At 41.3% G+C, this 13,826-nt stretch overlaps 1 protein-coding gene across 2 annotated transcripts; it reads left to right on the top strand.

The window, feature by feature from the left end:
• Nucleotides 1–7,724: 7,724 nt before the first annotated feature.
• LOC129849753 (ladderlectin-like) lies at nt 7,725–12,938 on the top strand. 2 transcript variants are annotated; one of them, XM_055916508.1, is made up of 6 exons: nt 7,725–7,798; nt 10,857–10,922; nt 11,055–11,155; nt 11,571–11,747; nt 12,472–12,580; nt 12,715–12,938. In XM_055916508.1, the coding sequence occupies exons 2-6, from the start codon at nt 10,865–10,867 to the stop codon at nt 12,804–12,806; spliced, it is 537 nt and encodes a 178-aa protein (XP_055772483.1). In that variant the 5' UTR covers nt 7,725–7,798; nt 10,857–10,864; the 3' UTR covers nt 12,807–12,938. The 2 variants fall into 2 exon arrangements, with proteins under 2 accessions (XP_055772483.1, XP_055772482.1); XM_055916507.1 differs by lacking the exon at nt 7,725–7,798 and adding an exon at nt 9,142–9,202.
• The last annotated feature ends 888 nt before the right edge of the window (nt 12,939–13,826 follow it).

The following is a 13,826-nucleotide window of genomic DNA, read 5'->3' as shown; positions in this document are numbered from 1 at the left end:
CATGCCTAGGTAAATAAAATATGAACTTCTCCACAGGACATACAATTGAAGTCAGAAGTTGACATACACCTTAGCCAAATACATTTATACTCAGTTTTTCATAATTCCTGATATTTAATCATTGTGAAAATTCCCTTTCTTAAGTCAGTTAGGATCACCACTTTCTTTTAAGAATGTGAATTGTCAGAATAATAGAGATAATTATTTATTTCAGCTTTTATTTTCTTCATCACATTCCCAGTGGATCAGAAGTTTACATACACTCAATTAGTATTTGGTAGCATTGCCTTTAAATTGTTTAACTTGGGTCAAACGTTTCGAGCAGCCAGCAAGTCACTGTCCATCAGTCAATTAGATATCATTCTTACACCAAACTTATATAAACTGACTTCACACCCACTTTTTCAAACTCATTTAGAAGCCAACTATCAGATATTTCAGAGCAGGCCCAAAATTCACAGTGCCTTCTTGTTTAACCATTATAAAAACATATAACACTTAGTTACTATCTAGCTGCGGGTCCAGTTCTGACAGTATGTGTAGGCCTAGCTGAGGCGACCTCGAATCCCAAGTTTCGGCTCGATAGGTCATTTGGAGCCCAAGCAGAGACCATAATTGGTGCTGCGAGCCCGTTGCTACGGGGTCCTTGAATGAGATATCAGACAGAAACGTTGGGGTCCGTCTCTATGGGCCGAGCCGGTTTCAATGCACCTAGTCTTGTGACTCTGGTACTTTTCTAAACATCGTCATTTTCGTAATGGTCAAAGTGAATTGAAGTTATTGCAAATGTACGAGGCTGTTTCTTGATCTGAGAACCTTCTAGAGCCACATAACTCACAGTGCACTATCAACTTGAGCTCTATAACAGGTTTCTAAAGTTTCAGAGCTCTAGGTCTGATGGTTCTTTGATAGTTTGAACAAAGGTAACTATTGCAGGCTCTGTGTGTCTCTAAGCCCCCGACTGTCTCACTCCATCCTTGCTGTGTGTGTTAGTGTGAGTTTTTCTTGGAAATCTGATGGGATGAATGACTGATTTACAGTTCATGAACGTTGCCCAATCACACATATGAAGTTTTGGAAAGATCTGACTTTTTTAACCCTTCAAAACAGCCCCTTTGACCCCAATTATGGCACTTCCGGTTGGCACAGGAAGCTAAAAGTAAACACATATCCTCATTGGAGTAGGTTTTTACAGAATCCTGAGTTTTAAGTCTCTACATTAAGAACTGACTGATTTACACAGGGTTGAATGCACTATTTCTCTCAAACTGCAGTCTGGGTATGGCAATTTGATTCTAACCACTTCTGGTTGCTCCAGGGAGCTTAGAATCGACACAGGTAGACCTCATAGTGGACTGATGAATTGTCATCGAAGACACGTTCGTAAGGCATTCATAACCCACATAGGCTTCAGGTTGAATTCAGAGGAGCCGGCAATGTATTCCTATGGGGAGAGATGTCATTGTAATGTGTGAGATGAAAAAAATCAGTTTTCACTGTTAAGGGTAAATGCCACACGATCAAGGTTGGGCTTGCACAGATCGGGAGGACCTTATGAACATTCCTGTGGTTGAATTGTCCTTCTAACCCTAACGGTTCCGCCGCTGTCTCCCAAAAGCACCTGGAATTTAGAGACAGGCTGCATTTTGGGCATGCTTTTTTTCACGGTTGCTGCGCTCAGAGCGAGCTACGGTCAAGCGGGGCATCTCGTTGAACTCGGCAAGGCCTAGAGACTATGGTCCTGCCATTTTTAGTGTTGATTTCAGTCTGTCTTTTTGGTGATGGTTCATCACTGTTTAAACATATTGCAAATGGACAAAAGTCAGCCAGCAAGTCACCGTCCATCAGTCAATTAGATATCATCCTTACAACAAACTGATACAAACTGACACCATACCCACTTTTTCAAACTCATTTAGAAGCCAACTATCAGATATTTCAGAGCAGGCCCAAAATTCACAGCGTCTTCTGTTTAAACCATAATAAAAACATATGACACCTAGTTACTATCTAGCTGTTTGTCCAGTTCTGACATTATGTGTAGGCCTAGCTGAGGCGACCTCGAATCCCAAGTTTCGGCTCGATAGGTCATTTGGAGCCCGAGCAGCGACCTTAATTGGTGCTGAAAATCCACATTTTACGGGCGTTGCTACGGGGTGCTTGAATGAGCTATCGGACAGAAACGTTGGGGTCCGTCTCTATGAGCCGAGGCGGTTTCAATGCACCTAGTCTTGTGACTCTGGTACTTTTCTAAATGTCGTCGTTTTCGTAATGGTCAAAGTGAATTGAAGTTATTGCAAATGTACGAGGCTGTTTCTTGATCTGAGAACCTTCTAGAGCCACATAACTCACAGTGCACTATCGACTTGAGCTCTATAACAGATTTCTAAAGTTTCAGAGCTCTAGGTCTGATGGTTCTTTGATAGTTTGAACAAAGGTAACTATTGCAGGCTCTGTGTGTCTCTAAGCCCCCGACTGTCTCACTCCATCCTTGCTGTGTGTGTTAGTGTGAGTTTTTCTTGGAAATCTGATGGGATGAATGACTGATTTACAGTTCATGAACGTTGCCCAATCACACATATGAAGTTTTGGAAAGATCTGACTTATTTAACCCTTCAAAACAGCCCCTTTGACCCCAATTATGGCACTTCCGGTTGGCACAGGATGCTAAAAGTAAACACATATCCTCAGGCTTTTACAGAATCCTGACTTTTAAGGCTTTACGTTAAGAACTGACTGATTTACACAGGGTTGAATGCACTATTTCTCTCAAACTGCAGATTGGGTATGGCAAAACACTTTTAGGGTGATTTTAACACTTCCTGTTTCTTCAGGAAGCTTAGAATTGACACAGGTAGACCCCAGAGTGGCCTGATGGATTTTCATCAAAGACAGGTTCATAAGGAATTCACAACCCACATAGGCTTCAGGTTGAATTTAGAGGAGCAGGCAATGTATTCCTATGGGGAGAGATGTCATTGTAATCTGTGATATGAAAAAAATCTGTTTTCACTGTTAACCTGTTTGGGCTGCAGGGGCAGTATTGAGTAGCCAGATAAAAGGTGCCCATTTCAAATGGCCTCGTACTCAATTCTTGCTCGTACAATATGCATATTATTATTACTCTTGGATAGAAAACACTCTCTAGTTTCTAAAACCGTTTGAATTATATCTGTGAGTAAAACAGAACTCATTTTGCACAACTTCCTGACCAGGAAGTGGAAAGTCTGAAATCGAGGCTCTGTTCTAGGTCCTGCCTATAAATGGGCATGATACGTATTAGTAAACATGCACCTCATACAACCTTCCCCTGGATGTCAAGAGGCGGTGAGAGAAGAAATGGAGTGTTTTTCTTGGTCTGAAGTGGAATAAAAGCTCTTTGTATGACGTGTCACCCATTTCCAGTTTTCAGGAAGGCGCGAGAAGGAACCTGGATTTGCCTTCTGATAAGCTGCCGTTATGGACGACTAATATCTCCGGCTATGATTTTATTTGATACATGTGACCATATCATCGTAAAGTATGTTTTTTCAATATAGTTTAACTTCTTCTGGCTGCAAGCCCGACGTCGGTACACTTATGACAACAGCCAGCTCAAATGCAGGGCGCGAAATTTAAAATATATATATTTTTTATATTTAACTTTCACACATTAGCAAGTCCAATACATCAAATGAAAGGTACACATCTTGTGAATCCAGCCAACATGTCCGATTTTTAAAATATTTTACAGCGAAAACAGCACGTATATTTATGTTAGCTCACCACCAAATACAAAAAAAGGACAGACATTTTTCACAGCACAGGTAGCATGCACAAAGCCAACCTAACTAACCAAGAACCAACCAAACTAACCAACAAACACCTTCATCAGATGACAGTCTTATAACATGTTACACAAGAAATGTATGTTTTGTTCGAAAAAATGTGCATATTTGAGGTATAAATCAGTTGTACATTCATAAACTTGCAGCCCAAAGAAGTTGGAAATGCGATCTCAGGAGTGATTTGTCATCATCTGGCAGTCCAACTGACGTATCTGGATTTGTCAGATGCCAGGATAATGCGACCTGCCCGAATGCATAGTGCCAACTGTAAAGTTTGGTGGAGAAGGAATAATGGTCTGGTGCTGTTGTTCTTGGTTTGGGCACCTTAGTTCCAGTGAAGGCAAATCCTATTGCTACAATGACATTGTAGACGATTCTGTGCTTCCAATTTGTCGCATCAGTTTGGGGAAGGCCCTTTCCTGTTTCAGAATGACAATCCCCCCGTGCAGGTTTATACAGAAATGGTTTGATGAGATTGGTGTGGAAGAACTTGACTGTCCTGCACAGAGCCCTGACCTCAAACCCATCGAATACTTGTGGGATGAATTGGAACGCCAACTGTGAGCCAGGCCTATAATCAGTGCCAGACCTCACTAAAGCTGTTGTAGCTGAATGGAAGCACATGCCCCACAGCAATGTTCTGACATCTAGTGCAAGGCCTTCCCAGAACACTGGAGGTTGTTAAGGGGGGGAGGGGGCGACTCCATGATTTTTGAATATGTTTGATGAGCAGGTGACCACATACTTTGTCATGTGGTGTGCGTTCTAGTTATAAATTAACTATTTAGCAAATTATAGGCTGAACATTTACTTACCCCACTAAAGTTATTCATTTCACTTCTTGGATGTCCTGTTCACAGAGGGTAATCATGTGAATCACCAATACATTCTAGCTAATACTGTACTGACCATGTTCAGGCAAGTTTCCTCCCTGCCTCCAAATATGGGCATGAACATGAAGTACCCTGAACATGAATAGATCAGTCTGGCCCTAAAAGATCAGATGGCATCAACATGTAACCAAAAAAAAAATGTAAAAAAATAGTGAACTGCCTTCTACTCTGTCCCAGATGCTAATATATGCATATTAGTATTGGATAGAAAAAACTCTAAAGTTTCTAAAACTATTTGAATTATGTCTGTGTATAACAGAACTCATATGGCAGGCAAACTTCCAAACAGGAAGTGAGAATTCTGAGAAGGGTCGATGTGAAAGTCATCGCCTATTCAATTCCCTGTAATATATGGATCGGTTTGCACTTCCTATGCCTTCCACTATATGTCAACAGTCTGTAGAACATGGAATGAAGCCTCTAGTGTGATGTGGGGCCGGATGGGAGCTATTTGAGTCAGTGGTCTGGCAGAATGCTAGTTCCTGGTCACGTGCGCTAGTCATGAAACGGCAATGTGTGCCTTTACTTATACAGACATGAAGAAATGCTCCGTTTGGAACGTTATTGAATATATATGATAACAACATCCTGAAGATTGGTGGAGGGAGTAATATTACTCTGGTCATGTTTCTACTCGTTATGGGAGTTAAAAACATCATAAGGTAGTTAATTTAAAGCGTTTTATAGCAATTTATATCCGTTTAGTGCGATTTTGGGACATTTATTTCTGAAACGCTGTGAATTGCTGGGCACGCTTCCTGTTCATCCCGAACGCAGTTGGCATTTCCACATGGCAAGAGGACAGCTTTCCACCAAAAGACGATTGGACCCAAGAAAGGATCCTTTGCCCAAGATACTGATGGAAGAACAGCTCAAAGTAGGACATTTTTATTATGATAAATCGTGTTTCTGTCGAAAAATGTTAGTGGCTTAGGACGCCATGTTTTTTGACGTAGCTTCGCTTGGCGCAAACTGTATTGAAAAGTAAGGATAATTTAAAAAATGTAATTCCGCGATTGTATTAAGAATTAAATTGTCTATCAATCCCTGTCCACCCTATATTTTTTAGTCACGTTTATGAGTATTTATGTATAAGAGTAGATCACTGTCTAATATGGCGCACGGACATTTTCTCACCAGCTGGGCTACATTTCACATTGTCTAACCATGATTTTGGTGGCTAAATATAAACATTTTCGATCAAACTCTATATGGATTGTGTAATATGATGTTACAGGAGTGTCATCTGAAGAATTCTGAGAAGGTTAGTGAAAAAATTAATATATTTTGGCGATGTTGACTTTTATCGCTCACTTTGGCTAGAATCAATGCTGGGCTGCTATGTGCTATGTGCTATGCTAATATAACGATTTATTGTGTTTTCGCTGTAAGACACTTAGAAAATCTGAAATATTGTCTGTATTCACAGGATCTGTGTCTTTCGATTAGTGTATGCTGTGTATTTTTACGAAATGTTTGATGATTAGTAAGTAGGTAAACACGTTGCTGTATGTAGTTATTCTAGTCCATTTGTGACGGTGGGTGCAATTGTAAACTATGCCATCTACCTGAAATATGCACTTTTTTCTAACAAAACCTATCCCATACCATAAATATGTTATCAGACTGTCATCTAATGAGTTTTTTTCTTGGTTAGGGGCTATAAATATCTTAGTTTAGCCGAATTGGTGATAGCTACTGGTGTTGGTGGACAAATAAAAGATGGTGGATTATGCTAATGTGTTTTTAGGTAATAGATGTACATCTTTACATATTGTGTCTTCCCTGTAAAACATTTTAAAAATCGGACATGTTGGCTGGATTCACAAGATCTGTGTCTTTCATTAGCTGTATTGGACTTTAATGTGTGAAAATTAAATATTAAAAAAAAACAATTTTTTTGAAATTCGCGGCACTGGTTTTTCAGTGGGGGTGGGGGGGGAGTGCCGCTAGCGGCACCCTCATCCTAGACAGGTTAATGCAAAGACCAGGAAACTCTGGAAATAAATACAAGTCGATTATTTCAATTAATGGCTCTGAATGCGCTGTCAGCATGCAGCCAAAAGTTACCAACCACTTTTGGAGCTAACTAGCTAGTGCTCAAATGGAATTCTTATGTCGACAGCCGATGAGAGTTGTGTTCATAACATGGCTAACTTACCTAGCTAACATTACCTAGCTAACAAAACAAGTTATATTAACAGGATAGATAGCTGGCCATTAGCAACATTTGGTTGTCAATGAGACAGAGCTCGTTAACCAGCTGAGACAGAAAATAATATAACAAAATAATAATTTTGTATTTGAAAGAACTTCAACAGACTCTGCATTTCAGGAATCACAGTAGCAAGTATCTCTGGTGCACTGTTAAAAATATGTAGCCATTTAAACTATTCGTTTTTCAATAAACTTTTTGTAATCCTTTCAATGGATTTCATGTGTTGTAAACATGAGCTCTTCCAAGTTGTTGGACTTGACGACGGTTGCTATTCATTGGAGCTCTACGATCAGTTGCCCAACTTTCTGGGGCAAAAGGTCAGTTAGACAGACGGCAGAGAATTCAAATGAATTCAACATTCCAGAGTTTATAGTTAAAATGATGCTGCAACTAAAGTCTATCTGGTCACATCACAATGATGACAAGAGGTTTTCCTGCTCATTATTAATGTCCTTCTGAAATGTCATTGTGTTTCCAAGACATTGTAATGCACTTCAGACTACATCTTCATCAGCTTCAATTAGGTAGAATTAAGTATCTTCATAACCATATTGTGACCCAATATGCAGCACATGAATGTGTTACAAAAGTTGAATACGTTCACTTTGAATTGACTCCAACTCTGTCAAACAAATAGATGTTGGACAGGTCCAGCAGGTTTTGGGCTGGACAGAAAGTATGTGGAGGGTTGATGGATGAGAGAGAGAGAGAAAAATAGAGGGAGGGGTCTGACTGGACGGGTCCTTAAATAGGAGTTGAGGGAGAGGTAGAACTCAACTCACAGGCAGGACAGAGAGAGACCCAGTGAAGACCTTTGAAGATCTCTGAAGAAGTGAAGCTACAACTGAAGACTTCAGAAGGTGAGATTTCAACATCTGTTCATCTAATACTGTACCTGTCTATGTCCCAACTGACCTCCTATTCCCTTAGTAGTGAGCAACTTTAGACAAGGGTCCATATTACCTTTGTGGCCCTGAGCAATTCTCTATTTAGTTCACTGTGGGCCCTGATCCAAAGTAGTGCACTACATAGGGGATAATAAGCCATTTAGGAAGCATCCATGTTCCTGTGTGCAAGGAGAATCTATTGTAAGTGGTTGAAGAGATGATACCTGGGATCACCAGGACCGAGTTGGGAAAATGCTGCCTTAGCAGTTGCATAAGTTTTGTAGCTTACACAGGGTTTCCTTAACCTCTCTGTCACGGATCCCTCCGGTACTGTTGCTCTTTCCGTGCACCGGTTTGGGAGGCCAACGTCACCGGCCTCTAGGAACTGAACTGTGTCATTACCCACACCTGGTCCACATATTCTCCCCTGAATAGTAATTGTATGTTTGTGCCCTTTGTTCTCATTCAATTTATTGTTCCAATGTCCGTTGGTCGTGTGAGTACCTGTGCCTTGTTTTGGCCTCCATGCGGCTTGTATTGTGCATAGATGATTACGAGTCTCGTCCCGTGTATTTATTCGAGGTACTCTTCGCTCTTTTGAATGGGTTTCAGCCCTGTGTTTTGTATACGTGTTTGTTTGGTTATAAAAAGAATTGCATGCAGTGGTCATAATACAAGTCAAAATAAAACCCTTTGCTTTTATAATTAAAGGATTGACGCTTTATGGTTACTTGATGACATCACGTACTCCAACAAACAATGATTAATCAGACTCATTTTCCACAACAATTTGAACCCTTTTTGTTCCATTCTTGGACTTCACTGTTCCCCACTCATCTTTCTCACTAACTGTACTCAACCTGCTTTCAACTTCAAATGACAATTTTGCTACCGCCATCTCCACCAACCTCTACACAAAACTCGAGAGGGAGGGGTCGGACTGGATGGGTCCTTAAAAAGGAGAGGAGGGAGACGTAGGACTCAATCTCAGCCAAAGGGAGAGTTAGAACTCAACTCACAGGCAGGATTTCAGAAAGTGAGATTTCAACATCTGTTCATCTAATACTGTATGTGAATGTATCCCGAATAGCCCTCTATTCCCTATGAAGTGCACTACCTTTGACCAGAGACCATAGTGAATATGTTGCCCTGAACAAATGTATTGCACTTGTTTTGAAGCATAATGCTAATTCCACAAATGCCCAATTACCGTCTGGACACGCCCCTCTCCTGCTGACTCACCACACCTGAACTCACTCTGCTAATCACCAATTCCTCTTCCTTTCTTATGGTATATAAGCAGCATGTTTAACCTGGGTTTGTTCAGTGTTTGTGGTGTCCCAGTTTCTTTATTGTTCCTGTTGTTGGTTGGCTAAAGTAAGTTCCTGCTATTGTAACTTTTCTAGGGTTTAAAATTCCTGCGTTGTGACATAATATCCTGTTCATCCTAGCTTGTGTATTGTTATGGTGTCTAATACTGGGCTAGCTACCTTTAATATAACTGTAAGAGAAGTGTTACAGCTTGTGAGATGAGACATGGTCCAAAATGTCCCTGCTAGCAGAATGTTTTCATTTATAATCCTGTAGACTGTTCTGCTCGGTTGCCTTTTGCACTGCGTCTCAGTGAATAAAACACTATGAAATGCTGTTTTTACTTTCACCCCCCCCCCTCAAAATCAAACAGCTTAATTCCATGTTGTGCTCAGCTGCCTTGCTAATCCCCCTCACAACATGGGCACCATGATGGACCAGACAGGATGTAGAGGGAACATGGATGTGCAAAGCCAGAACAAAACAATGGCAGCCACATTTTAATTGGTATTGGAAACTAGATTTATTTGTTGCTCTGTGCTGTAAATGTTGACTTATCAGAACCATCTAGAGTATTATGGATTGATCTTCAGAGGTGGGACCCATGCTGCTAGCAGGTACCTCATTGAACAACGTCTAGCAAGCTGTTGCTATGGAATGTCCTTAGACCTTGCTTCATTTATTAATAGGTCTAATATTGGGCTGTGGTGTAGCTTACTGGTCAGTCGTATGTTAATGTGGTGTATTCCCTCCAGCACCACATCATCATATCACAGCCTTTCCTGATGGTCATTTCACCTTACCTGCTGGTGTTACAAGCCACAAAGCCTTACCTGCTGGTGTTACAAGCCACTAAGCCTTACCTGCTGGTGTTACAAGCCACTAAGCCTTACCTGCTGGTGTTACAAGCCACTAAGCCTTACCTGCTGGTGTTACAAGCCACTAAGCCTTACCTGCTGGTGTTACAAGCCACTAAGCCTTACCTGCTGGTGTTACAAGCCACTAAGCCTTACCTGCTGGTGTTACAAGCCACTAAGCCTTACCTACTGGTGTTACAAGCCACTAAGCCTTACCTACTGGTGTTACAAACCACTAAGCCTTACCTGCCAGCCTTTTGTAATGTGCTTTTAATATTTGTTCAATAATAAAAGAACCAGAATATAACTTTGTTCAACCATAATGCCTGTATCCTGATAGATTTGGCAATAGGCAAAGCTGCAGCACATTTCTACATTTGGGAACTTGACCTCCATTACTCCTGTCTGAGTGGAGAGAAATACATGCCCAGAAATTCCCGTAGCCCTGCTTAGGGAATAGGTTGGCGTTTAGGAAAGCAGACATATTCCTGTTCTAATCTACTGTCTGTGCAGTTGAATCTGTGATTAGTACTGGAATACATCGGATAATTGGAATGGCTGGGGTACGTGGAGGTCAGGGTTACACTGCACTCCCCTACATGCTGAATGGCTGGGGTATGTGGAGAGGTCAGGGGAACACTGCACTCCCCTACATGCTGAACGGCTGGGGTATGTGGAGAGGTCAGGGGAACACTGCACTCCCCTACATGCTGAATGGCTGGGGTACGTGGAGAGGTCAGGGGAACACTGCACTCCCCTACATGCTGAATGGCTGGGGTATGTGGAGAGGTCAGGGGAACACTGCACTCCCCTAAACTGTTCTCACTGAATTGGTTTTGATGGCTTCACTCTGTTTCTCTCAGGAGACTCCATGACCATGTTGACCAGTCTTCTGCTTCTCGGTGCTGCCTTTGCTCTGGGAGATGCAAGTAAGTCTTTTCTTGACACGTTCTGCATGTTTCTTGTTGCAGAGGTGACAGACTGATCTATAAATAAAATTGTAGCTGTGATTTGTACATCTTTCTCCACTAGCCTTTAAAGCCACATGTAACTCCTTACAGATTTAATTCTAGAAGAAGACTTGTGTCCTTCCGGTTGGACCAAATATGGATCAAGCTGCTTAATGTTTGTCAAGACTACAAGGAGCTGGCCTGAAGCAGAGGTATCACCCTTACATCTACTGTGAATTTGAAGGGGAAGTGTAGTTGAAATTAGCTCTGACTCTAAAAGGTGATACTTTCTTAAACAGAAACACATGACTGATGTGAAATACTGAACTTCCCTTTAAGATGGGAATTTTCTATACTTTTAAATATTTAATGTGCAGCCTGTATACTGGAACCCACAGGACATGGCTTAAGATGGAGAGAAACTCGTATCTTTAAGAGAATGTTTTAAAAACGAATTAGTTGTGATGGTCAATATTTGGTTGAGAGTCCAGAAGACAGATTCTCAGCTAGGCTGGCCGACTGACTAATACATGAAATGTCTTTGTTCCCATCTACTGCTTGGCTGTTATTGTAGATAATACTTTTCTTCACTGACTTGCCTAGTTAAATAAATACTTTCTTCTCTAGAGGCACTGTGTGTCCCTTGGTGATCAACTGGTGTCTGTACCCAACGTTGTGGAGTACCTTGGCGCAAACCTGGCATCTGTGCACAGCTCCGAGGAGGATCACTTTCTACAGGCGTTGGTCTTGGTGAAGACTGTTGGTTTCCCTCCTACCTGGATTGGTGGATTTCTTTCTGTTAAGGTGGGACCAGTAAACACAGTGTTATATAGAGCCATTATTGCAAGGAACTCATTGCCATCATCTTGCTCAAGTGAACATCAAATCTTGTTAAAAAAATTATGTCATTTGTAGCATGTTAGCTACTTGTAATTTGTTTATGTAGTTCTGTCTGAGCTGTATGTCATTTGTGTGGACCCCAGGAAGAGTAGCTGCTGCTTTTTAATAGCTACTGTAATGGCTTCCATATAAAATATCAAGAGTGCCCAGGTGATAGGTAGCCTCGCCGTTGAGACCATGGGGCCAATAAAGGCAAGGCTGCTAGTTAGAATCCCAGAGCTCACTGTGTGAAATCTGATGTGCCCTTGAGCAACACCCTGAGCCTAATTGATCCTGTAAGTCATTCTAGATGAATCTACTAAATTACTTCAATGTATTTAACTGTCAACTTCAGTAGGAGGCTTTTATACATTTAAACCGGTTCTAGTTAAGTATAAATTTGATCAAAGTAATATATTCCAGACAGTCTTGTAAACGTGTGTATGGGGTTTCTAGCTTCAAGTTGTAGACCAGTTATGGTCTTTGAAATGCATTGATGATTGCAAATGTGAGGATTAGGCTCATGTTCTTTACACAAGCAACAGTCCCAGTCAGATGGTTTTAAGTTGTGGTAGCTTTAACTGTTTGCAGGTGGAATAGAAAGGACTACATTTAGTTTGTATTCTGAAACCCCACTTTCCCCCCTCAGGACAGGCGGTGGTCCTGGAGCGATGGCTCCGACTTTGATCACCAGAACTGGGCTAATGGAAGGCCCGCTGCTGGTGCCAGAGACACTTGTATTCATATCAACTTTGGAGGTACAGTAAGCTGTCATTCACTGATCCAGTCATCAAATTAAACTTATTCTTAGTTCATTTAACTATTTATTCTCATAGACTTTCTTACTGTTGTCTGTGTACAGCTGAGTATTTCGGTTGTGTTTCGTCTTCAGGTCAACACCGCTGGAACAATGCATTATGTGTAATGAGCTTGCCCTCGGTGTGCTCCCTGAGACTCCTGCCTCTTCGCCAGACTATACATTAAAAGCAGCAATGCTATTCCGTAGTTCTGCATCAATACTTCCTGGTAACTCCATACTTTGTTGCTGTTAAATGAAGTCTCATTTACTACACAAATATTGAGGACTTGTTTGCAGCCAATAAAATGTGGACACTATTTTGTCTCATGAGTTATTGAACATGAATGATACGTTTTAGTTAGTACTTTTTCTTACTGGTCACCTGTGGGACTCAAACCCACAACCCTGATGTTGGAAGTGCCAGGCTTGACTGTGCCCCCAGGACATAACTGTCATTGTGCATAATGTTTTGTAAATGTTTACCTGTGAAATGACGCAATATGTTTCAGATACTGAAGGTTGATTTGTAAATGAATATTTGTTAAATTGTGTCTCATATAGAACTGAGAAGGTCATTAAGCATTATGCCTGTCCTTTGTCACCACTCTAAAAATACATGGTTTATATTCACCTAGGCTAATCACCTTTCTAGCTTAAAATGACAACCTACTCCGGATGGCGCTGGGACAACTGTGCGCTGCCCAATAGGACTCAATCCCGGCTGAATGTGCTACAGCCTGGATTTGAACCAGGTACTGTAGCAACTCTTGCACTGAGATGCAGTGCCTTTCACTGCTGTGCCACTAAGGTGCAGGTTCCTGGAGTATCCTTTAGGGTTTCTTCAAGTTGTAACTAGGGAATCCCTTGTAAATGATCCTTAAAGCAAAATTAAATCATGAGGTGAAATGCCAGCGGAGCTTGAAGTCCAATGTTTTATATCTGGGGTGTTGATGTTCTCTATCCGTAGCCAGAATGCTCACCATGCACTGCAACATTGAACAGCTTTCCGGTTATATTCATCAGCGGTGTAGGGAGGTTGAAGTCTGAACACTGAACATTGTAATTATACAGATGAACAAAACAAGCACACATTTCATACATTGGTATATGGGGACAACTTTTGCTAATAGCTGTAATACCTTGTCCGTAACGTTGAGTGGTATTAATTGAATAGGTAAAGGAGGTGGATGGTAAATGTGATCTGC

Source organism: Salvelinus fontinalis, unplaced genomic scaffold, assembly GCF_029448725.1.
Source record: "Salvelinus fontinalis isolate EN_2023a unplaced genomic scaffold, ASM2944872v1 scaffold_1648, whole genome shotgun sequence".
Lineage (NCBI taxonomy): Eukaryota > Metazoa > Chordata > Actinopteri > Salmoniformes > Salmonidae > Salvelinus > Salvelinus fontinalis.
This window is presented reverse-complemented; position numbering and strand designations above follow the sequence as displayed.